The sequence below is a fragment of the Sylvia atricapilla genome, chromosome 5, assembly GCF_009819655.1.
Source record: "Sylvia atricapilla isolate bSylAtr1 chromosome 5, bSylAtr1.pri, whole genome shotgun sequence".
Lineage (NCBI taxonomy): Eukaryota > Metazoa > Chordata > Aves > Passeriformes > Sylviidae > Sylvia > Sylvia atricapilla.
This window is the reverse complement of record NC_089144.1, coordinates 46,920,550-46,947,257: the sequence shown is the minus strand read 5'-3', so window position 1 is coordinate 46,947,257 and position 26,708 is coordinate 46,920,550. Positions and strand designations below refer to the sequence as shown.

The window sequence follows — 26,708 nt, the reverse complement described above, 5'->3', positions numbered from 1 at the left end:
TAAATTTCTAAAATCTAAAGGATTTCTCTCTCAGCTTCATTGACTCTCTATATCTGTAATTCCTAGTAATTCTACAATGCTTAAACCAAACAATGAAGTTACATCCATTCATGGAGGCCTAAGAATCTTATTGGCAGATTAGGGAAGATAGAAATTGTCCACATTTAAACAGCAGTGCTGCCCATCAGGAATACAAGTAGCCACTTTATCATATTAGGGAGACATCAAGTGACAAGGGCACTAGAAGGTAAAGCTGCTTGCAGTGAACTTTTAAAAGCCTCACAAACATTGTCTATACATGGGAAACAAACTGACAATTCACAAACCCCAGCTTTTTAAGTGTCATTTCACAGTGTGAATTTCAAATGAGAGTTTAAAAGTCATGAGCTCTAAGAGCTGGGGAAACAAAAGATGCACACATACAAACAATTCATGTACATACAGAGAGAAAAATTGCTTTGGTCGAAAGAGACACCAGTCTACCCTCAGCTTTAAAACACTGCAAATAAAGCACATTTTATCTCTATTCCATATTGACTTCCACGGTTATAGTAATTCCACTCAAATTAAAAGACAGCCATGTAAACAGAAGCCACACTATTCTTCAATGTCAAATAAATCCACATGCAATTTAACTTGCCAGTTAGCCAAACTGTGAAGTAGAATATATTATTCTAAAATATACACTTAAAGAGGAAAAATAACATTTTCTAAATGAACTTCATTTTTGATGATGATCTGACAGTAAAACTTTTAAGCTTTCTGTGACTAAATAAGTGTTGAGTCAAAAAATGTAATTCATTTTCAGGGGAAATCCCTTCTACAACATTAGTATGGGGACAGTAAGACTCATATTTGCTTACATGTACAGTGTCACAATTTTATTAGGCTTGAGAAAAGCAGTTTTACTGGAGCATTCTATGGAGTTCTTGTGATTCATTTACACTTACCACAGCTCAAGAGACCAAAACATAATTATAGCAGCCAGTGACCCAATTTTAATCTATAAGCAAATTTCAAACTGAGATTCCAAGTTGCTTTGAAAAAGCTTGGCTTCCTAGAAAATGTTACTAGAGAATCCCACTAATTTTTATTACTGGCTCCATAAGAAATAGGTTTTGGTGATGATACTCTTTAATATTACCATAAATCTAAACTAAGTGTACAAAGACTTAAGATACTGAAACAAATGAAATAGATACTTGAATCCTCCACACAGAACAGTTTGATTTAAAAGCTCAGAAAGCATGCAATTCCATTCATCTGAGAAATAAAGTTTATTTTAACCTAAACTACTTCCTCTCACATCATGCATCAGGGTTCAGTCTCACCAGGTTACCCTCTCAACAGAACAAACTTTGACTTCAAACGAAAAGCCCGCATATACAAATGAACTTGGATAGATACACGCATAAATACAAACAAAATAATTGAATTTTGCCCTATGGGCAATGCATTAACTAGAAATTGGAAAATAAAAAAGAATTTAGATCTTCCAACCTATAGTAACAATTAGCAAGAGCCTATCTTGTTATAGAGATTCTGGATTACAGGAATTTCCAACCAATCAAACAACCCTCGGATTTCAGGCTTTGAGACCAGCATTGCCACAATAAAAGCATACTCTGGCAAATGATAAACTAATTTTTAATCTTCCCACATCTGCAGACAATTAAGGCTTATATATATTTGTAGATTATTTCAGTAATTCTGTGGGGAAATTAGATAAACTACAAGAAAGCAAAGTTTTCACCTTCCATGACATGAATTCATTCTGATTACTAGATGTTGTCTTCTAATAGAAGCGACCTATTTTTAAATAGATTTTTAAAAAATTATTCTTCTGAGGACAAGATGAAGTTCAAATGAGGCTGTGTAGAAGAAACCAAGAGATAGCAAGGGATGGAAATTTGGAAATTTCTGCCCCCCCCCCCCCCCTTCCCCCCCAAAAAATGTGATTTGGCAGTACTGGGAGAGAAACACTATTTGCAAACCTGCTCTTTCAGTTGCTGCTATTCTTCAGGATTCATTTATGCTCCTTCCTCAATACAAATTTTAAAAAGATGTTTGCTCTCAGTTATTTTTCAAGCTGGAGCACTAATAAAAGTTTATGCAGAAAGCCTTTGAATATTTGTATGTTTGGCTGAAATGCACCAGTCATTATTGGTACTTGGTTAAATGGACTTAGAATGAGCCAGTATTCAGGTCCACGCCAAGGCACAGCTTTTGTTAACAGACTGACGTGGCAGTACCAAGTGCACTCACTTTCCTTTTAAAGACTCCAGGCTTTAAAAGGAAAATTCCGTGTTTTTAACATCACTAAACAGTTGCAACCTTTTAAACTCATGCCAGTGACCTACTGAATATTAAGCGACTTCAAAAAAAAGTCACTAAGAAAACACAGCATCCCAATGCTAAGCATCTACCTGCTGGAGGAAGGAGACCACTATAGTAAGAAAACAGAACTGCCTCTTACACAATTGCAGGGCCATCCCAAGATCCTATCAATTACCTGTGAAAGGAAACAATCTTTCTCAGTTTGATGAACCAGTCCTAAAGAAGTTCTGTTAACAATAAATGCAGTCTCCCATCCTTAAAAACCAAGGCAAAAGCCACATTTAGTGTAGCTGAAGCTCATGGTGACACTACTACAGACCACAGTCAGTCATGAAATTTGATGTGAAAAACCTCCTCTGTGCTTGTTTCTTCCTGTTTATGGAAAGGTTACTAAAAAAGCTGTCAGGACTAACAGCCCAGAATGCAGAGTGGGTCAGCTACTCAGGCCACCTATTTCAGCCAACTTCATGATCATTTCAAATGTAGTAGAGTTAATGTGATTAGTCACTTCTCTGATACATTGCAGCCAAGTTGGAGGATTTTCTTCCACTTTTTCCTTTGTTGCATACATATTCTTCTTCCAAAATAAATTTACACATTTAAAAACAGGCATTTTGCTACCCAAAAAAGCAGGACACCTGTCTTTCACTGTCATGCCTAAAAAACTTGCAATCAAAGATTTAAAAAAAAAATCGTAAGATCTTAAAACCAAACTAGAGAGATGGAGACATATTTATGTATCGAGCCTTATTTGAAACAGGCTATATATTTATCACCTATATAATTATAGGAAAAAAATCCAACAAGATTTAGAAAACAGTTGCAGTATTCGCACTGAAAAGACACTGGAAGGAAGCATGGGTGTACAAGATGAGATTTTGAAACAGATGAAGAAGTAGCAGGACTTAAAGGACAGGTGCTGTGGATGAAGTTATTTCAGAGATCATAACAAGATTACACCAAGGAAGCCAAGCCTTTGTAGTAAATGTAGGAAGTGTATGGGAGTTAAGTGACAAGACACAAGAGCTAAGAAAAGGAATATCCATGGTGGATTTCAATCTTGACATTGATTTCATATTTTGGAAAGTAATCCAAAATCCACTTCCATTTAATACAGTTTAAACTGGATGCATTAAAAAACCCACTAAACTCCTCCAGAGAAACAGAAATGAACAAGCCAAAACTTGATTTTCAAATGGATTAATTCCATATTGTGCCGAACACTTCTTCACCAGTGAAATAGAAAATCAGTTATGATGGAAAACAAATGAGAATTAATTTCAAGGTGGGGATACACACAGACACAAAGCATCTCCTTGAAGAGGAAGGATTGAGGACTAGAACATCCATGGAAAAAATGCGGTGCTGTGAGGAAAAGGACTGATGAGAAGAACAAAATATTCAATGGCAAAGGCTGTACCAACAGTCATCCTTATTGAGGATAACAAGAATCAGTAGAAGCAATAATGGAGACAGCTGAGGGTTGTTAAAAAAAGGTACTTTTCATTTTAAAATTTCAAAGCAGTTTCAAATGAGGAGTGACCCTCTTATCAGGGCAACACATTCACTTCTGAGAGCAGCCGCTCTGCACTCCGGAAAAGATACAAGCCTTTGGAAATGTAATACGTGGCACCTACAACTATTAGTTGTATACACCAAGATATTCACTAGATTTCCTATTTCCAGTATTTATACCTAATCAGAGAAAGACTTCAGCAGGCATAGATCTAACCAGGGGGAACAGAAAAGATGTCATTCAGCTGCCATGCTTTCTGCCCAGCTGCTGTTGGAAGGTCAAATATCAAGGAAGACCACCAAGAATGCAAGTAGTCTTCTTTAAAAAATAAGGACAGAAAATAATTTACTAATGCCTCTCACTGTTTAGAGTAAGGAAACCAATACTTAAAACAGGCATCAAAACTTTCATATACTGTCAGGTCAAGAGAAAAAGGAAGGAAAATGTTCGACCATGGCATTCAAATAAAGGTATGTGAGGCACCACTGTTTAAGTCACATTCTTGTTGCTGGATATGAGATGAAATGCCTTTTTTACACAGCAATTGGAGAATTTTTACAGCATGTTGACCTCAACAGCCATACTACTACATGGCCCAAACCGTCTTTTAAAAAGGTGCAGTAGCAGAACACACCCAAAATCCCATATCAAATTATTATCCTGAGACTACAGGAAAATGTCAGCTGCCATGCCACAAATTCTGTTTCCTTCCAAGATTGTATAAATAAAGCATGGGATATGTGTTTGTTTTCAGGAGACAGAAACAACCCAGGGAGGGAAAAAAAAAAAAAAAAAAAAAAAAAAGACCAAACAAAAAAATTTGTCTCAAATGGAAATGCAATTATGTTATGGAAAAATAGCAAGTCAGACAAGGAATCTTAATGTTAAAGGGAAAACATATTAACACTTATTCTGATATATCATCCTTTTTTGTGCTGTAAATAGTCTTTAAAAAATATGATCACAGCCAGCATACAGAGATCTTCCCTTGTTTTACTAAAATCTTGCCCAAAAGGTAGCATTAGGCAAGAAAACGTTTGATGTTCAAGACAAGTTCAATGGCTGGGGGCATAGAGGCCAGAAAATTTAAAGCAGCAGAAGATCCAACACCATAAATTGTGCAGAACTGGAAGAGATCAGTATTTAAAATAAGTGTGAAGATGTTGGACCTTCTTAATAAAGCTCTCATTGCTTTGTTCTTTCTGCTACCTGCTACTCCTTCACAAAAATCTAAATGCAGCCATGACAGGAAAACACATGCTAATCCATGTCTGGATAAGGAATGCAACAGCACTAGCACAGACACGTCTGGGAGACACCCAAAATTAATAGAGCTGTCTACCCATTCATTGTCTCATCTTTAAATATACATAATATCATCAATAAGGACGCAAACAGTCAATAGATATAAGCTACAACATCATACTAAAAGGTCTTAAGAGAAGGAAATCTTGATTCTTCATTATATTCTATTACACAGACTGATTACATTCAACCGCCCACGTTCTGGAAATATCAGGAACAGCTCACAGAAACCTGTGGCAGCTTTGGTATCAGTCTGTTGCATGGTTAAAATATCTTGACGACCTTTACAATGGTTATCTTCAAAAACAATGAATAAAACATTTCTTCCCCATCCTAAACGGGGTTTAATTCTTCATGCTTCATAACTGTGTATCATATCTACTTGACTCTTTCCTCTATTTAGATTTTTAATGTATGCATGATATACATAAATTGTCTCTGTTCAACTCTCAAAGCATTTGGACAATGCTTTAAGACATATGACTTAATTTTTAGGCTGCCCTGTGCAGAGTCAAAAATTGGACTTGATGATCCTTGTGGGTCCCTTCCAACTCATGGTTTCAACAATTTTTTTGGGAAGAATATATACATATTATTGTGTAGGAGTAGTCTTGGAAGAATTTGAACTACCTCATTATGGACTACAGAGAGCTTACAATCAAGTTTTACATTTATAGTAATTATGAAATCAATAAATGAAGTAATAGCCAGTGTTTCCAAATATCAAGTACTTCATCTTGCATAGAACTGATGGGGAAAGCAGACTAACCATTTTCAACTTTCTCCTAATACTTTTAACTCTGAGTTTTTTACTGTACTTATATGTAAGAAAATCACCGACTACCAAACACTCAGTAAATTCAAGAAATAAAACTATATATTTCTATTTTCCAATTAATACGCATACATTTCATTTGTAAGCATCTGTCTCAAACACACTGATAAACTGAACCCTGCCTTATTCTATGATCCCACATTATACCTATTATTTTTGAACACACCACCAGGCAGTAGGGTAGCAAAGATGATAGCGTACTAGCTATCAAATTACAAAGAGTTTCCTGTTATCCTATAGTAAAATAAAAATAAAGGCACACTCTCACCACACTACTGTCAGTAAATCAATCTTTCCCTTGACATTATCTGCAGAACAAAGCATAGATGCTGGCCGATATTCTTACAATAGCTTGCATACAATCTAGGGTAAGATTGCTTGTAGCAACAATCACAGTGTCCACGAAGAAGTCACTGAACTTTTCTCCAGAAGCACAGTTACACAGTTATAATTTCACAGTAAATGACCTAATCAACTCCACTCCAGAGAGCAGCAATAACCTTAATTATCCCTGAAAATGACAACATTAAACATCTGCCACAGCTTGAAAAACGATACAGTGGGGGAAAGGGAAAAAAGTTACTTTGGGAATCAATCAAAAAGTTCATCAAAATATGGGTTGGGGACAAATATATGTCTGATGAATATGACACATTTCAAGTACATACATAATAAATCTAAGAAGTCAATTGTGTCATTTCACTGGAAATTGCAGAATTAGATAATAAGTACTACTTCCTTTGAGAAATAAAGAAATAAGCAACCAAATTCCACATAAAAATTATTTTTAAGTGAGAGCTTAATTTACAAAAAGAAGAAATGTTGTAGTGCCTGTGTCCCTCCATTTAAATTGGGTACAGATCACAGAACAGCTCTGCCTGAAGCTGTGAGCTTATGAATACAGCACAGCTCTGATTCTCAAATAAACAAAAGACAATTTCAGCAAATTACATTTAACATGTCACACCCAGGCATTTCAAATTCATGTGAATAATAATGCCTAAAGCAGAAACAGCAGCAGTTTAGAAGATACCATTTTCTTAATACAAGCTTTGATACCACAAATACACCTAGAGAAACCAACTTGAATTTAGAAAGCCTAGAAAATACTAACACACGAATTTATAAAAGCTATTAGATCTGCTTGTTTTGACATAAATAAAAAGCTTCAAAAGGGTTGATTAAATAGAGGAGGCAGACACAGACTAATGTGCCTGTCCTCAACCTGCTTTTTTGTTACCAGTTACTGATCCAGTATTAGCTACTTCAGGAATTTATAATCCTGTAAAAAACTGTGATTAAAGACCTTAAGAAACATGCAGTAGAGCATGACAGCAGTAGAGGGTTTCTGCTACAAGGCAGAATGTGACGTTTCACTGGCACTTGGTTTCTTTTCCTGCTACATCTGAACCAGCCAAGTTAGTAACATTTACTAAAACATCCTAACGTGGATTAATAAGAGAGCCAAGAAAAAGGAGCTTCAGGTGTATTACAACCAACTGTTCCATACTGCTAAACAGCTGTTATGATATGCACTGCCTTCCCAGCAGGTCAGCTAGGTACGTAGTGGTATATACACTACGGTAAATAAAGTCTCTTACATGTGAGTGCTCTGTACTTGGACACCACTTTCTTTCCCCAACCTCACCAGACAGATGTATTTGCAAATTACATGAGGAAACTAGGAAAACTCTGTAATTAAATACCTACTACTGAGATTAAAAGCATACAAAGAACAGGAATTATTTTTTTCAAACAGAATATAAAAGGAATTCATTGAGACCTATACTCGAGATGCAGATTTAAAAAAAAAAAAAAAGGCTAATAAATTGGAAACTAATTGCAAACTATTTAATTAGCATACAAGAAAAGTGCTATGAGGTCATTTCCTGACTTTCAAATTATTAGTATTTCTGAAGCAGTTAGAGCACTAAAATATAAATAATACAAACTCATAATCTAGCAAACTAAACCAAAACTGAGAGTTCAGATGATTTCTGGCAGCAGCAAAAGAAAAAGGAGTAATCTGTCCTTGTGCAAATTACTCTTTTCTCAAGATATATCAAAGCTGATGTACATCAGCTGAGAAGTATTTGCACTGCAGCACCTGCTATCTAATTGTCAGCCAGTCAACTAGCGACGTTTTCTACAAGAGATTAAAAGCAACGCAAAGGAACTTTCCATGGTTACTACAGCAGATGTTTATTTTGGTTTTAGCACACTATTTGCCAAAAATATTTTAGATTAATTCGTTGTAGCAATTGCATACAAAAAAAGGATATACTTAAGTATCAATCCTGTTACCTTAAAACATACAGGCTAAGTACGTGGCCTGGGTTGCGCACCAACCAATACCACACAATCTGCTCTACAGAAGCTGAAAAAAAGATCCACAAGTCTTCTAAAACCACAAAAAGTTCCACTTTCAAGCTGGTAACTAAAATTAAAACAATGCAATAGTTTTGCAAACCTAGAGTCAACCTGTACTATGAACAGATCCTTTTCAATACTACAAGATTTTTCTGGTACCCCAGGCCATAAGATAGTCTTGTTATTGACCCCTCAAAAGAGAAGCTTTTACAATCGAGTGGCAGAGCTGGAAAGTGATGCCCTGTTGTTTTTCTGAAAGTTCTAGGTAGTTGAGAGGAAAGGGAGCAACTATGCAGCTGTGGATGCTGTACTTTGTTACTCCATGCCAGAAACAACTTTTATTTTGTGCAACCAGGATCAGTCATTTCAGGCTTAAAACGTTGCCACTTGCTGGTAATAAAGAGTTTTTAACTGCTTGCATTTGTAGTACGGACCATGTTTATACTTGAATCAGCCTAAAGACCCTACAGCAGTATGGCAGCTGCAACAAGCCTTCAAAGAGGACAAAGTACAGCAAAGTTAACAGCCAAAATTAGTTCTTGTACTAGAGCATCAAAAAAGCACTGACTTTTCCTAGGTCACTTTCTCATAGTAAAGCTAGTACTTCTAAAACCATGAAAAGAAAATAATGCTGGCAACACCTCAAGGAGCAGTTTTCTCCATCACAAGGCTACCAAGAGCTTCTGACCTGCAGTTCATTTTACAATACAATAATTTTTTTTCCCATTACCAGAAAGATAATTTGTTTGGGACAAGCTAAATTGGAAGTATGGATGGACTTCAAACCCCAGAAGTGAATTTCTAATCAAGACAATTATTGTTACAATTAGCTCCTTAGTTGTAATGTTTGATGCAAGAGCCTATTAATCCACTCAGGGCAGCCTAAACTGGCATGACTGCACATTTATTTTTTTTCAACATCACAAGCCTTAGAACCAGGATGAATCCTCTTACACATATTGCAAGTATCCATTCAGTGAAGATTAGCATAATACTAAAGCCATCTGAAGTACAGAAATGAACAGCACTGAATGTTTTGTTGTGCAGCCATTTGGTTACGCGCAAGAGAGAACAACCCAGCCAAGACATTTGGCACAAATTACCATCATTACAATTTTTTGCATGACTTTAAGAACTCTGGTCAACACCTGCATGCCAACGTGAAAGTCACAGTGCACTTCCAGGGCCTATTCTTAAGTAAAGCCAGTCTGGCGAGACTGAAGAACCAAAATACCATTCCGTTTTGGCACAAAATTATGCGGGCACATAATACTCCACCTTCCTTATAAAGCTCAATATTTACAAGGCTAAATATCCAGTTACTTTTCTTTTAATACAAAGGATCTATTTAAAACAATATTCCTCCCTCTGTTCATAACCCAGTATTACAGTCAAGAGGTAAGTCTACTGCTTATTGCTGGCTATTTCCTTTTCCTGTTCTGACTCAGAGAAGCTGAGAGCATGAATTAAGTCATAGTCGCTGCCGTCCCTATTCACCTACCTGATATAGGGATCCCTCCCAGACCTGTGCTGTGTTGTGGTGGGAGATTCAAGTCCAAGAAATTACTGTTTGAGGTGGGATTTGCTGTGTGGTTCAAGTGCATGATGCTATTGCGTGGGAAGGCCATCCAAGGATAGCGAGCTGCTTGGCTCGGAAAACTGAAGGAGTTGTAAACTGCTCGATGCTGTTGAAACTGTGGAAACCTCTGTGGCATGACTGGAAAGGTGCTACTAACAGAGTTGGCATTTGTGGGTGCAGCAGGATGCAGGAATCCAGAACCTGGCCCTTTGGCAGTTGTAGTGTGTGGTGTAGGGTTCTGAAGAGATGTGGGCGAAAGGGAAGGTTGGTCTTGGACTGACAGTTCCTTCTCAATCAGGTCTGCTAAGGCTTTGCGGGTGATGTCAAAGGGATCAAACCCTAAGTCGTCCTCTTGCTGTTTGGAGGAACCAAACCCAAAAGCTGCTTGCCAGTCTGTGGAGGAGGATACTGGTATAGTTTCTGTTGGAGAAGAAAGGAACAGGATTTAGAACAAGAAGTAGAAATCACTTTTCCATATAAAAACTTCATCCTGTGTATCTGACTATGGTCTTCTATCTTTCATATAATACTACTTTATACATTCCCCAAAGACATCTTATTCATCAGCTTAGAATGTAGTTTTCAGATCAAACTGTCATAGACTTGTACTAAAGGTGAAGTGCTAGAACTAGCAAATAACATTTTTACTGCACAGCTGCTCTGTTCTTGAACTACAGAGAAGCCTTATCCAGAAAGTATTTTCAGGAATAGTCCCGAACAGAAAGACACTAATGACCACTTGCTTAGAACCTTATTTACCTCCTATTACTTTATGGAAGTGTGAACAAGTAGAGTTTAAATAACGTCATTACTCAGTTCAATATTTTGCTTTCACTATTAATGCTGTGCAAAAAAGATAAGCAGGATGTTCCCTTTCAAAACAAAGAACTTCAGAACAGCACTTCAAAACCAAAACCAACAAACAAAACCCACAAAAAATCCCCTACTGTCTACCATTATGAAGAGAAACAAGCCAAACTCTTGAGGAGACACAAGGATAAAATAAAAAAAAGGGAACTGCATTACAAGATATTGTTAAATATTTTGAGGCAGCATTGCAAAAAAAAGTTATCAGAATTTGTCTTCATTTTCAGTTACTACTTCTATTCATGTTTGTTATTCAGGTTCAGTGAATGCTGATCTAACTTCACATTATTCTTCCTCAAAATCGTGGCCAAGCAAGCTAAGTACAGGGTAGCATCACTCGCAACATTAACTCCCTCTGCTGGCAAGGACTTGGTCTGCCACTTTAATTAGGTTCAGTATCCTCTCAGAGCAGAAATCTACACGTTTATTTTCACTCTAAAATCCACAATGATGAAGAGTTGCTAGACCAACAAGAACATGTCTTTTGCATTCTTATTTAAACAGCAACCATACACTTAATATTAACTATGATCTCTATTACCTGGAAATCTCACTGCTACTTAATCCTCACAAAATTGGTGCATCAAGTGCCTTAGCAGAAAGGAATTTCCTTGGCAATATTGTTTACAAACAATATTAGGATATCCAGAAGCAAGATAAACATCAAAAGATTGCTCATCACTAAGTAAATCAACTATATCATAACATATTACTTACATTCAATTTTTATTGATATTGTTTCATTTAGTTTTCTAACAACTCCCTCACACTTATAATCTGTGAGCCCTTAAATACTGTTAACCATTCCCAAGACCATATAACTACAACTAAAATGATGTTTCGTGCATATGACAAGGAATTTCATAGGACCTTTCCTATGTATGAATGTATGAAAATGCAGGTGTCTTTCAGCTGATGAAATTTAAAAAAACAACTTGTTTGAATTTATAGAATCTCAGCTCAGAAAGAGAAAGATCAGACACCTTCAGATAACTATGCAGGATACTAAGAAAATTCTGAATTCTACAGGACAGCTTCTGATGTTAAAACTACAAATTATCACACCAATAGATACTGACACCATGTATTTTCCCCACTCTCAATAAAAACCTGTAACTCTAAATATTAAAGCATACATGCCACATCCTATGCATGTTGCTAAGAAAAACTAAAATAAGCACTGATAATTGAGCCATGCAGCATGAAAGCTCTCTGAGAAGAAACCCTTAGGTCAGTGCAATTCATCTGCAGTTAAGTGACAAATTGTAACCATTTGTAAGGGAGGGAAACACAGTTTGGAATAAGTTCTAGAATTTTAGATTCTAAAGAGTTTTAAGCTCTTTACAACTCCATACAAGTTTTAAGCAACTGCAAAAGCAAGCAATACCCAGCCATGTTATGCGTGGATGTACCTGATGTGAAGAGGCTCTGTGGTTCTGGTGCTGTGGGCCAGTCACTCGAAGTCTGTGGAGAGCTGGGGAATGGAGGAAGCCCACTAGGGATGGGGTTAGGGTGCCGGAAGTTGTCAGAGAAGAGTGACTGTGATTCTGTTACAGCCCCTTCAAAAGGAGACCGTGCACTGTGATTAGATGAACTGATGGGTATAACTGGATTGGGTTTTGTTAAACCAGGTGGTGGTGAAGGTGTGTCACTGTTTGTTATCTACAAGCAAGAGAGAAAGAGAAAAATTAGGACATGAGTTTATATATACACTATTCTCCACTAAGTCAGACAAGTTTCCTCAAAACTTGTGACCACAATTAGGTTTGTTAATATATAGCTCAGCACAAGATCAAACAAAAAATCAATTTAGCAACAGCATTTTAAAATTTTGTTTAAAATTATCACAGAATCATGGAGCGTGGAAAAACACCCTTTGAAATAATTGAGTCCAACTTATGACTGAACACCACCTTGTCAACTAGACCACTAGTTGACACTAGGCACTAAGTGTCACATCCAGTCTTTTCTTAAACACCTCCAGAGACAGAGACTCCATCACCTCCTGGGACGGCCTATTCCAATACCCTTACAATACACTTCTGAAAATACTTGCTTCTCCAACTGTAACTGCACTAAATCCTGAAACCCACTTGTTACTTTCAGAGCACTTATCTTTGCGTCTTACCTGCTGAGAGCTGTCACCATTTCCTATACTGAGGGAATCTGAAGGTTTATCGATAGGGCTGCAAAAGTGGAAGGGAAAGAGACAGTAAGAGACTCAAGTATTCAACACAAAAAATCAACATTTGCTTTTGTAGTGGAAGAAAAGCCTTAAAATAAAGACAAAAATTAAAAAGTAGGAATTAAGAAAGTCCACTTATTTTTTATGAGATTGTTTTTTTTAGTCATAAGCATTCCAATCATTTGTCATAGACTGTAATACTTTTCACCACTCTCCATTCTGCTTGCTGACCGCCTTAAGGAACAAAAGAAAAGTTTTGAACATGTTCATAGCAACTCTACGCCACACAAAATGCCAGAACTCTATACTATGACAATATTTTGTAACAGTCAGTTCCATCTACAATACTATTGTAAAGAAACTTGAAAAGATCTATTTTCCAAACACACAGGTTTTCAGTTTCCATGCAAATACTAAATAAATCTGGGAGAGATAAAATATTAAATTAATGACTTAGTCTTGGCGGCAAGTTAAGCTTCCCACCAGCCTTTAAGATTTTAACTAGCAGACATTAGTCCCAAGTTAAAAAAAACGAGGTTTGAGATGACAGAAGGGGGAAAAGAAAACACAGCATAAAAAACTGTCAAAAATAAGGATAATATAAGTAAGATACAGCAGAAAACCACCTCAGAAAGCCATTCACTGCAAAATATTGTGACTTGGCTGAAATGGCCCATATCAAGATTCCTGTGGGGATCTCTGAGTTGCCTCAATCATGCTAAATACCACACTAATGAAATGATATTATTTAAGCTCACACTAAAATCTTTAGTTTGCAACTTCAAGGTACTCTCATTTTCATCTACCCCTAAGAAAATATGCACAAGCATCAAGCTGCACAGGCCAAAACACAGATTCTACAAACAAGCACCAGAAGAAGGAACACGAATTTTAGTTCCACTAAGAAATCACAATGTGATACAAGTCAAATTAGTCATGATATTGAAAAAATATGTGTAGAATTTCTTTTAACTGGGTGCAGACTTCAGATTCTAGATATACCAAGTATTCAAACAGCCCTTGCTGCTGCAAAGTTTGATTACTGCATACAGCCATAAAGTAAGGTCAACAATTCGTAAGATTTCTTCAACTTGCAATTTTTCCCCTCACCCTAAAATGACTAATCAAAACCCAGTGGAATTACTTCTGCATTCTAAAAGAAACTGTAAGAGTAATCATCAATACATTTTTGTGAAAAAAGAGCACTGATTGAGTCAGTATCTCAAACAGATAAATTAAGCTGAAATATTTATTACTTCAGAAGAAAAATCACTGCATTACTCCAGTGAAGATTTACAAATACTCTCTACTTAAGTGATCCAACAGCATGAATAAAGCTCTTCCATTTGAAACACACTGCTTCTGGCTAGTAATCTCCAAATACCTATAGCACAGAAGTTTGCTGTAGACTCTTCATTCAATGATCAATTCTGATTGGAATATCAGCTCTTCAGTCAAATTCTTTTCCTACAGAGCTAATAGTCACAAAACTGCAATTTAAAAAGCTATGAGTAAGACAACTTTTACTGACAATCTAAATGATGAAAACGGTTATTATACTTGAACCTGCCTAAGGCACCTTTATTTGCAAGACAGACTTCCAGCCCTCAGGCATGAATAAAGCTCATTATCTATTGACTACAATATTTTTATTTACATTAAATACATTCTTTTCAGAAAAAAAAAAAAAAAAAAAAGGATTTCACATTACTACTGAGATGCAATTCACAGGCTCTCTGATCACTCCTCAGCAGGACTATTTAGCCTGACAAGGTACCAGTTTCAACATGACTCTCCATTTTAATGCATTGGTTTGAAATTGATTTAAAATTAAGACTGATTACCTAATCAGCAGCACCAACACGTGAGATATTAGGGTTTACTTTGCTTTTTCCCATCCAACCTCTGAATGAGCCTAACATTTATTATCTAAAGAGGTCCATGAAGAACAAACCAGCATGACTACAAGGACTGTAACTGTAAGTGATGCATAAGGTGGAAGAGGACACCAGTTCTACTCAAGAAGGGCATCAAAAAAGAAAAAGTGTTGGCTGGCAATAAGACATTATTGTAAACAGATGAATTACTTCCTCTGAAGTACTTACACTAAGACCTCAGTTGAATCTGCTGCCCTGTTGTCCCTCAGAGTGATAATGGGGGAACCCTTACCTCTGTGTTGCTTCTGGAACACATCACTGGAGGAAATGACAGGTATTTTAGCCCTAACATTTAACTTGCTTCTACTGAAGTTTTTCTAAGTGACAAGCCTCCTGATGTACAGCAAATAGTGTGTTACTTTTGTGGAAGCTTCTGTATAGGAAAAAAGGAAGTGCTCAGCTCTGACTGAGACTGTGCAGCTATAAAAGTTCTTGATCCCCTGGTTATTCTGTTCCCCTCAGACATTACCTGTACTGTCACTTATTAACTTCATGTTAGGGTTCTCCTGCACAATCTGCTGATCAGTCTTTTTAATATGGGCTACACTGAGCCCAGCTTTTTGTGACCTGATCAGGATTTGTATCCAGCTCTCCAACCAGAGAGACTGAAGAATCATTCCCTCCACACCAATCAGTGAGAGAGAAAGCAAGCTATCTGAAGTATAAAAGGCAGCACAATTACCCGAAATCTGAGTCTGCACCATCTGGAGTCATGTGTTCTGGGTCTGTGCCATTTTCTAATATAGGAGGCGTTTTCCTGTGTTCCATTGTTAAACCGTTGGCTGATTTACTTGAACTCTGTAATGATGGCCAGGCATCTTTGTTATTACTGTTGGGTCTGGAAAAAGGCAAGAGTGAAAAAAAAAATAAAATAGAAGAGTTCAAGTTATGAAGAAAGTGTTTTAAAAATTGTAAACACTGGGAAAATAAATCCTTGTGCCAGACAATCCATAACAATAGATTTATCTGGATACTACTTTTCAGATTTTAAATGGCGATGACTTAAAAAAATAATTAGTGGGATAGGTAGAGAGAAAACCAGAGGGAATTCTGTTTTGTTTCCTGAATAGATAGCTGCTTTGCCAATCCTAAAGTGCAAACTCGCCCGTTTGAGGGAGAAGAAAAAAATGTAAATAAAAATGAAAAATGCCATCAACAGTTCAAGTGTCCAGACCTCTTCATACCTCATTTAGAATCACTTGCTTTAGCCCATAACTATTTTTAAGTTCTGTAAGTCATGAGCACAGTCATTCTTTCTTTAATACATGTTTTATATTCCAAGTCCTATCAAGCCTGGCCACAACAGATGAAGTTTTATGTTTTACACCTACACAGGAATCCACAGCTTTACTAACAGACCATGAGACCAGCCAAACACACTGTTCAAGTTACTGGACCCTTCATTTCTAGTTTAATGCCATAATTATTTCCTTTTTATAAAGTAATACTAAATTTCATTTTAGAGTGCACATTAGAACTGAAAAGAGTTCAAGAGAGGACTCAAATTCCAAATTTTTGCTGTAAATAGTTACATCCTGTACAAATTCAAGCAAAGTGGATTATAGTCTATAACCAAATGGATTCAAACACAGTGTTGTCTGCTAACCCTGCAGTCTTATTGTAAAAGATCTGCTTTTGTGTTCTCAAGTTCTCCTATGTTATCTGTAGCTTTTCATTTGCTTCTATTAGGAGCTGATTTTAGTGTTCAAGTTTTGGTCTTTGTAAGGAAGTAGCTTTCACAAAAAAAAAAAAAAAAAAAAAAAAAATTAACATATATGTCCTTCCTTATAGTCCTCTATGTTAGTATGCTGTTATTACATAGTCCAACGTTTTCTCTACATCTTTAAGTCAATTTACTAATTTTGCAGTCAGAATTTGGAAATTTCATGAACTGCTTATAGCAACACAAACGTTTCCTACTTCAATTCAGATAAAATTAGTAGTTGTAGCTCCCCTCAAATGTTGGTACTTTAAGATTTGCTATCCTGTATCCATCTTTCCTCAACTATCTACACAATCTGTACACAGATGACTACCTTGACCTGATTTACAGATCTCATCTTGGCTTTGCACACATTTGGACTAAGTCAGAGCTAGTGAATTGATCAGATATGGAACATCAGGAAATGAAGTGACAGCAGCAGCAGAGTATCTATCATTGAATAGTCTCACTTGCATAAAAATGAACTGAAACCTAGATATATCAAAAATGTCAATCCATTAAGAGATTTATTTTAAATATCCAAATTTATGTCCGCTAAAGTGCAAAGCCATCTCTATACTAACTTTAAAATGCCAGCTAAAAGTAAGTTTTGCATCCAAGGAGAAAGAAATCCAACATAAACAAATTGATTTATATTTTGAGGTGGAGGGTTTTGTGCATGCAGGTGTTTTTTTGTTTTGTTTTAGTTAAGTTCAGGCTGCATGTCTCTGAAGGGCTGTTCTCTAAAAGATCAGCACATGCTTCATAATTGGTTCTTCTTGCAGCATAAGGAAACTTTCATTTCAGTTCTTCAGAAAAATGCCATCAAGAAAATAAAAAAAGCCTGATCTGTTTTAAATGTGGAATATATCTCCAATTCTAAGAGAACATAGTCACCATGACTATCAAGCAACATACCACAAGACGGTACACAAAGTGGCCCTAGGGGATTTTAACAGTTGTCTTCACCAGGAAGAAAAGGTCTGCAAAGCAGGACCTTTCAAATTAAAACAGTTGTAGAAAAACACTTAAGAGTTTAACAAACTGTTCTCTACTACTGGATATTTCTAATTAAGCATCTACTGCTTAGAACTCAGCTTCTGTTATGAAACAGAAATTCAGCACCCAGAAACACAAGAACCACTTCAGAGTTGACAGAGGCTGTGACAAACTCCTAGAAATACGAATAACATATCAATGAATCCTACAACAACAGTCCTGCAAGAAGCCAGTTGGCTAGAAACTGTAAAAGAACAATGTGCATTCACCAGTGCAAAAGCCACATTTTGTACTGATGAGATGGGTCTTGATGAAACTTGTCAAAATCCCAGCTGCAAGAAATGCACTTTGCAACCCTAAAGGTGGTACCTAGGCATTAGCAAAGAACAGAGATGTGATTATGCTGTTCAACTGACAAGAGAAATTACTTCCAAAAATTACCATTTGCTGCCTTTAGAGTAACATGCCATTTTTTTCCATAAGTGCTAAATGTTAGCACCACAAACTAGCCAAGCTCCAATTCCTAATTGCTTCCTAAAGGCTTAAAAGTTTGCTGCAGTTTCAGAGTGCATTCTTTCCACACTGGTATAATTTGTTTTGCTCAGGTCTCATTAGGCCCCAAATTAAAATCAGTTCAGATTTCAAACATAAAATAATCAATACCCAAATTCAAGAAGTGGTGTATTTGTTTTGCTTGCTTGCACTTTATCTTTGAAGTCAATATTGAACCAGTGCCTGAGAAATATGAAGCAGCTCTGTCCTTAAGAAAAAAGATTCCTCTGGAAGCCCTGACCACTCACAGTCAAAGTGCATACGAAACTACCTCCAGAAATTAAATAAAACACTCCCAGTATACCAGCTGCAATACCAGTACTCAGAATTGTATTCTGCTCATTCAAGATGAATTAATAATATTTTAGATACAGTACCCACTTTCTTGTTTAGACAGCTGTGCAGTGATGCTGCCACTGGCAAACTACTGTCCGAAAAATTCAGTAGTGCACGAACTGGCACACAACACAAACCCTGAATAAAAGGCCACGGTACATATGAAGTGCAATCTAACTTTCACATTCCCCTCTGCCCATCTCCTTTATCAAACTCCTACAAAAAGGAGTGGAAGAAATTGCCAACAGTTTTTATTTCTTTACCATAAATATGACATTTGAATTAATAGTTAAGGACTAGTAACCTCAGACTTTCATTTATCTTTATGTGACTATATACTCACATGGAAATCTTTTCACAACTTACTGAACAAACTACTTCAACAGAATATTAATTTAGCAAGCCATAGTAAGTGATATCTGCAATTATGACATAGTAAAAATATATGGATTGCACTCTAAATCATGATGTAAAAGAACATATTAAGGTTATAAGGTATCTTAGTTTTAAAAATACAGACTGCATTTATAATGACATCATACCAAAAAGGTAGACATCTGGTCTTTAACAAACACATTCAGTTTTGCAAATATAAAATACAAGGTATTCTTTCAGAATACCTTGTTCTGAACTACTGATCCAAATGCAGACACACGTTTCTTTCCTAAGACACACACTCTGTTTTAGAGCAAAGCAGTGCACATGTGCTGGTTCTGGCCAGGACTGGGTTAATTTTTGCAGTAGCCAGGAAGGGGCACGGCTAGGACAAGGAGGCATCAATTCTATACCACCTTAAGTCATTTTCTGGGGACGGCTCTCTTATGGGTCAGCACAGCCTAGCAGATGAAGTGGTCAGTACAGCTGGGGGCTTCCATGGCGTGAGCAATCACCTGTGAATCATTTGACTCTTTCTTGTACCCTCTGTCATTTGTAGAGTTGCTGTTACAGTTTGTTCTCTTATCTCACTGTTGTTTCCAGTAAATTGTTCTGATCTTTACCTTCTGTGCCTCAAATTCTCCTCTCCTGCCTGCTACAGAGGAGGAATGTGGAGTGGCTTCAGAAGGAACACTAAATTGGAGAATATCACTCCCAAACAATACATCTCTCCACAGAGAAAACCCATCAGATTTTATCATATAATAGGTACTAAAAACAGTAGGCAATTTGGAGGATCAGACAGGAATGAAAGTTTACTTTGGAATAACCAGAAAGAATAACCAGGCAGTTCAGCATCAGTACTTACGCATCATACCTCTGCAGTGCTGTCACTTTGTTCTTGTTCTTGTCAACTGTACCCGTAGATAATTGGAGAAAGTTGGGGTTTAGTTTGTATAATTCTTGCAGTAGTTTCTGTTCATATTCCTGGTGCTTACCCGCCTACGTAAAGAGAAACTCTCAATGAATGAATACTGGTTTAATACATATATTTATAGTTATACATTTTTAATGTATGTAATATGCCCATATATATAATATGTCCCAAAGCTTTAGCCTTAAAACTTATCAGTTAAAACTCCTACCAAACTCAAAACAGTGCTTCTCACTATCAGCACAAATGTGATCTCAATGGCTCTAAAACTTGCCTAGAAATCACTTGGAGTACCTACCTAATTATAATTTGTTGAAACTTCTAAAGCAGAAAAGCATCTACATCCTTATTAGAATTTGCTCCTCAAGTTCTAATCAAGAGCATCACAAATATACCATAGAAATCACAAACAGCAACATCTTGTAGGCAGTCCTGCATTTCATATTTGAAACATACTAAGCCTTTCAGAAGATAGGAAGGAATAAAGAGTTCCTTTTAAACAATGTTCTTCCAAAATGAAGGTAATTTTATATTCACTTAATAAAATAGCTGAGGTGTATGACATGACAAGCAGTATATTCTAAGCAATAACTGATAAATAATTATTTTAAATTACTGAAAAAATGAAATATTCTTTCAGCTAGTTGAATCAATTGAGAACAATTTCTTGTTTTCAGAAATTGTGGAAGTCCAATTCAACTCCAGAGTACTAGAATCTGGCAAGTGAAGGAAGATAGGACTTTTCAGTCCAGCTTGGAGATAACATTGTGTGGCTTAATATATAAAACAAAACCAGCAAGATCTACTCCTACCCCCAACATTTAAAATAACATCTGAAATTTAAGATGAGCATTCATAGTTTTTGCATATTGTTATGACACTCCAACCTAAGAATCATGACTTGCAAGTTAAGTATTGTTATGAGTTGAATCAAGATACATAATAAAACAGTAAATTTGAAGTTGTCAATAGCTTTTCTTTACAGTTTCCAGATACTAGAACATGTCCTCTACCAAAGGAAATATGTGCCAAGATTTATGATCAGGTCTTCCGAATCTTAAGTCTGAAACACCAAAGTTATAATCTATCACATCTTCAGTATTGATTTAGAAGCTCTCACACTACCTGTACATATAAAATATAACTCTTTTTTACATTAATTCCTTAATATTTTGTTGTAACAAGAATGGAATTAGTACACAGGCAATGTGGACATATTCCTGGAAAAAATTTTACAACCTAAGAGAAAAATATAACCTTTTAACCTTTTTTTTTTTAAATAATTAAGCATGAATAGACAAGAACAACAACCACCCCCCCACCCCCCCCACCCCCCCCAAAAAAAAAAAAAAAAAAAAAGTACTGTTGACAAAGTACATTCCCTTATAGATCCCTGTAAAAGGCCAACTGTATCTCACTGGAATACCTCAGGTCAAACCCTATCAATGCCTCTGTTCTTCTGCTACCTGATTTTCCAGTTCTCCATTACTGTTTGATTCTGAATATGTCCTTATGTAGTCAACTTGTAGACCTCTCAAGAATGATTGAAACCTTTGGTGTATGCATCATCTTACCCAATTAGTCAGTGTCTACATCCAAACTGCTACCTATAGTAGGAGAAAGTGTGGTTCTACAGTATGGCTCACCTAAATGCAAACCTTGAGATATTCTGCATCCTGGAAATGCTTCTTTCACCATCCAACTATGCCTTTAGCAATTAGTTTGATGCACAGATTTGCAAAATTAGCAATTTACAAACATTAGGCAGCTGAGTAAGAAGAAAGCTCTCTGGATCTCTCAACTTGCTTCAGTGACTAAAAACTGAATATCATGGCCAGGTACATCAGGCGTCAGTCTTAAGTTCATTTACTTGCCACATAAATGCAAGAAAGAAACAAGTTTAAAATCCTATATAGGAGCCTGCAGTAATTGTGTTTTATATATAACAGACAACCCAGAGGCCAAACTTGGCATCTCCAAACCACCTAAAATTCCCAACTTCACTTTCTGAGACTTCCTGGAGTTCTACCAATTATTTTTAGTTTGCCACAATAATTAGACTTATTAACGATTTAACCTAGAATACAAATTCATCCATTGAGAATTTTTTAAAGACACAAAGTCTGCAACAACATTCAATCTCATTAAATGGATCTGGAAATTCACTGACACTAACCAAAAAGCTGGCACACCAAAAGAACAATGTACTTAACAGGTGTGTAATTTCCAATTACTTTTAAGAGAGCAATATGAAATTCAAAGAAAATTTAAGCAATATAACAAGGAACAGGGAAAGAAGATTCATGTAAGTCACCAAGATGATATAAAATCCACTCAAGACTTCTGAAGAAACTCATATATGAAAATTAAATCCTGACAAAGTACATTAAAAACAAGTTTAAAAGACCAGAAACTATAACTTGGAGAGAAAGCTGGGAGAGACTAGATCAAGTTTTGCCACATCACAAAGGCAACGAATAAGGTGAGTAAGGGGTTTTGCTTTCAGCAAGCACTACTAAGCTAAGATTAAGGGACACCTGACAAAACTAAATTAGTTAGCAGCTTAACACTGGCAAAATAAAGCACTTTGCAAAACAGCTAGTGAATTTCTGGGGCTTGCTGCCACAAAAAGTTAAAAGGTTGGCAATATCAACAGGTTCAAAATGGATTAAATAAATTCACTGCTGACAGGTCTATAAAAAACTAAAAAAGACTAGACAGGAACACAGCCTCAAACATGCATATGTAACAGATCTAGGTGGTGGGAGAAATACAAAGAAACAAACAGGGAAGGTGGTCTGCTTTGCAACTTGTCTTTTAATTTCTCCTTCTATTGCAATTATCTGCTGAAATCCTCAGAAATAGTTTGTGGCAAGTATTTAATAGATATGGACATTCTTCTTTATTCTCTGGCTTAAATCAGCCTAACAAATCAAAAAATTCTACTAGAACAACATTTGTGCTGGCACTAAGAGTGGGGACCCTCCACTTCATGGAGAGACCACACGCAAAAACTGCAGCATGGATGCAAGGCTGGCATACATGAATTTAAAAGCTTTACCACATCTCATATAGAAGGACAGAGGCAGACCACAAGACCTCAGAGTACAACACATTTTAGGCAGTAAAGCTATCCATTTACTTGGTTCCCTACCCTAGACAATAGGCATTTTGATGTTGAGATAGTAAAAAAAAATCCCCACATCATTTTTTATATGCTATTGTAGTGACCCTCAACGTTTTATTTGGGAATGGTTTCTAAACGCTTCACAGACTAGAAGGGTTATTGGGATTCAGGCAGCCTGGTCAGTCACAGCACAAGAGTCAATTCATGATAATTGTCCAAACACACCAATTTTACAGTAAAACCCAGATCTGCACTAACTTTGTTCACAGAGATCTAAAATGACACTACCTTACTTTAGTAGGAAAAAAAGGGATAGTTAGCTCAGGTTATTTGAATTCTTGGCAAAGAGTTTCTCTTCATCTTTTTGTCTCATGAATACTCACCAGACTTCTCAGACTTTAAAAACAGCATGCAATGAAAAAAAATTGAACTAACTGTTCTGTGCAATAATTAACCAAGTGGTTAATCACCTTTTAGATTTCAAAATTCATCAGTGCTATAACATTCAGCAAACAGTACATATATTAAACTAAATCATAGTCAGTAAGACATACATGCCACATTTCAAGTGTTTCCCGTTCACTACACTTACTTGCATTTCTTCTTTTGTGAAACTGGCTGCTTCATCGCCTAGTTCATGTAGATACATGCAGTCTGGTTTTGGACACTGCATATTTTTTAGAAAATAACTGCAGTATTTTGTTGTACCTAATGATGCCTGAAGGAAAAAAATTAAGTATTGGAGGTTAAGAATGCCTTTAGCCATATAATACCAAAAAAAAGTTATATTTTTAAAAAATTACCTCAAGATTTGAAATTCCGTTATAATGCATTTTTGATGCAGGTAGAATAAAAAGTCCATTTGTAAGAAATCGATATATTCTTGAGGATAATACAATTAGTATGCATTTTTGTTTTCATCCAATCTATACCAATGCTGAAAGTAAGACCCTAATAAATATTTGCATAATCATAAGGAGGCAAGTAGCAGGGTCAGGAAATTAATAGTAATTAGATTTTCTATAGCTACCAATTTGGCCAAATCAGCCTGAACACCTGTTTACACATACAGCAAAAGGATTTCCTAGGGAGCTTTTGAGAGGCATGTACTGACTACAGAAATGTTCTGTGAAAGCAAACAGTGGGTTTTCACATTGTACTATTATTCTATGCAACAAAAAAGCCACTGTGAGCTTGGGGAGGAGGTAAACATCTTTGTACCAAACTTGGTTTTAAGAAGTTACCTGCTAACCCACCAAAACACTGCCTCTGGATGCTCACTGAACTTCCATTTTGCGATTAATACCAGAAGAAAAGTCAAAAGCCAATGCACTGGACAATCTTGTTCAGCAATACAAGCATACCCATACAAATAAAATTGTATACCAATCCCTGATATTAGGGTTCTAGAACATATACACAAGAACATAAAACTATTACCACCTTAAGTGTTCTGCCGTCTACCACCACATTATTGACACACTGTATGGCTCTGAGGGCATCTTCTGACCGGATGTAGGTTACATACGCGCTGGCACTTGGACCCTAGGAAGAAAAAACACTCTATTTACTTGTTTTTCTTTCCCCAGACAGGTCTGATTGTCAAGTCATGTTTTAAGCCACCCACTTCATAAACTGGTATATTCAGGGTTTGATGCTTTTAACAAGAAACGGACTAAAAAAAAGGCAGAAGCCATAAAAACTCTTATGTGATGCATAAAGAAAGAAGAAAAGACTAAATGTATCAGTATGTTGCATGAATGTTCTAAAAATACTTAAAGGCATTTTATTGCCAAAACACAGACTAATGACCAAGTGCCATATTGCTTCTTCTTTAAAGTTTCTCATCCTGCCTCCCAGTTTTCAATCTTTCTATGTTGTATTTTGCATCCAACTTTGAGAGCCTGGTTGGAAAACGCCTCAGTAACTTAATAGCAATTTGATTCTTGCAAGACCTTTTTTCTTACCTATTGCTTAAACAGAAACACGGAGCCCTAGATTCACTCTGCACACATGTATTCTCTAAAGGAATTAAAATTTAAAAATTACAAAGACCTCTGACTTACCTGTGAGCCTGCATATGATGTGCTGTTATTAATGACAACTTTGTGTATTTTACCAAACTTCCCAAAATATTCTGGCCGTTTCAAAACCTAGAAGAAAAGAAAGTCCAAATGGTATACTTATAATTAATACAGAAATGTACTTATTCTTGGTGAAACGGTGCAGCTAAAACCTTTACTAATAAAAACCAGGTCTCTTCTAAAAGAAGAGCACAAAGATTAAGACTTGTTTTCCCACATAAAAGCAGGGTTACCTGCAATACAAAGTATGTTGTCACTGCAGAACTTTAATGACAAATATCCCACATTTCATGCTGTATTTTAAATAATTCTTTCTGGGTAAATCCCACCCTAGCAAAATATATCCTATTTAGCGTAAAACGTTCCTGTATGTATCTGTTTTATAATTTGATTTAAAAAATAAAATCACATTAATTCTCATTTCCAAATAACAATACACGTTAAACTTGCATTCAGCTGTATTAATTACTAAGTACAAAATGCTGAATCCTGACTGCCATGCCACACACTCCAAAGAAAAAGGAAGTAAACCAATTAGCTCAAGATAATCTCGAGTTTTCCAAAAATCAGACTAAGTAAACAAAGACAATAAAGAAACATTTTCAGGGACATGAAAAAACATGTCAGAATCAACATCATGTTGAAATGAATGAGTGACTATCACATCTGTAAAGGAAAAAAATAGTCATCTTGCCCTTCCTGGAATCAGTAAGTACTAACACATCATTTAGGGGACCCTGTGCAAAGCAAGAACACCACCAGCATATTAAGCAACCCTGCTGAATAACCCTTACCTGTGTGCCAATGAAACTGGCAACATATTTGACACATTTATACCAAAGGCCTTTTTCTTCCATTTCTGTGATAGAAGAAGGTGCAAAAGTACTGACTACTCGGACTGAAGCTAGAGAAAATAAGGGCATTTCTGATCTAGATAATAACCTGAGAGTTTATAAAGGAAGAGTTGTTTCCTCTGCTCCATCTTCATATTAGCACTGGATAGTGCAGTTACACTGTACTGATTCAAGAACTAAACTACCCTTCTCCATTCCCAAGCGAGCATCAATATCTTCAGGAACTAACAGCACCACACTTGGACATCCCAAAGAACTACACAGTACATTGTATAGACAACCAGTCGTTCCTTGGCCTCTTCTGACTGCTCTTCACTTGGTCTACACCCTCTTGAAACATACTACACCCACTCTCCAGGCATCATTCCAGAAGAGATTGACAATCCTAAAGAAACTTTCCCTTTACCCAAGCATATTGTGGATTATAGTCCTGGTACAATATGACAGCACAGCTTTCACAGTTCTAAGAGCATGTCAACAGAAGAGGATCCACCTGTACTTATTATGATTTTTATAATCCACAGATGTATTTCCAGAAACAGCACATAGCAGCCAAACTCCCACCAAATAATCTCAATTTATGAAGGAGTTTTTCACCTGCTGAAGTAGAAAACTTGAATAAATTGTATAGTTTTTTAGTTCAACTCTCTCAGGCTAGGGTTCTTGAACATCAAGTCACCTTATGCTATATGCAACATTCAGTAAGTACACATTATTTTCTGGTATGTCATTGAGAATACTGCCACCAATACACCTAGTACAGCACATCCCCATCCCCCAAATAAACCCATTCCTAGTTATTCAAATATTCAGT

The 26,708-nt window shown here is 36.4% G+C and overlaps 1 protein-coding gene across 7 annotated transcripts in view; it reads right to left on the bottom strand.

Annotated features, from left to right (window-relative positions):
- Positions 1-26,708, bottom strand: part of CNOT4 (CCR4-NOT transcription complex subunit 4) — a 75,888-nt gene that overhangs the window by 7,336 nt on the left and 41,844 nt on the right. For 2 of the 7 annotated variants that reach the window (XM_066319373.1, XM_066319376.1), the window contains exons 4-11: positions 25,023-25,109; positions 24,400-24,501; positions 23,549-23,674; positions 19,764-19,897; positions 15,614-15,769; positions 12,938-12,995; positions 12,222-12,471; positions 9,865-10,362 (exon numbers count right to left, since the gene is read on the bottom strand). In XM_066319373.1, coding sequence (XP_066175470.1) covers positions 9,865-10,362; positions 12,222-12,471; positions 12,938-12,995; positions 15,614-15,769; positions 19,764-19,897; positions 23,549-23,674; positions 24,400-24,501; positions 25,023-25,109 — 1,411 coding nt within the window. The remainder of the gene's footprint in view (positions 1-9,864; positions 10,363-12,221; positions 12,472-12,937; positions 12,996-15,613; positions 15,770-19,763; positions 19,898-23,548; positions 23,675-24,399; positions 24,502-25,022; positions 25,110-26,708) is intronic. The other 5 variants (XM_066319374.1, XM_066319377.1, XM_066319375.1 and 2 more) reach the window with 3 other exon arrangements.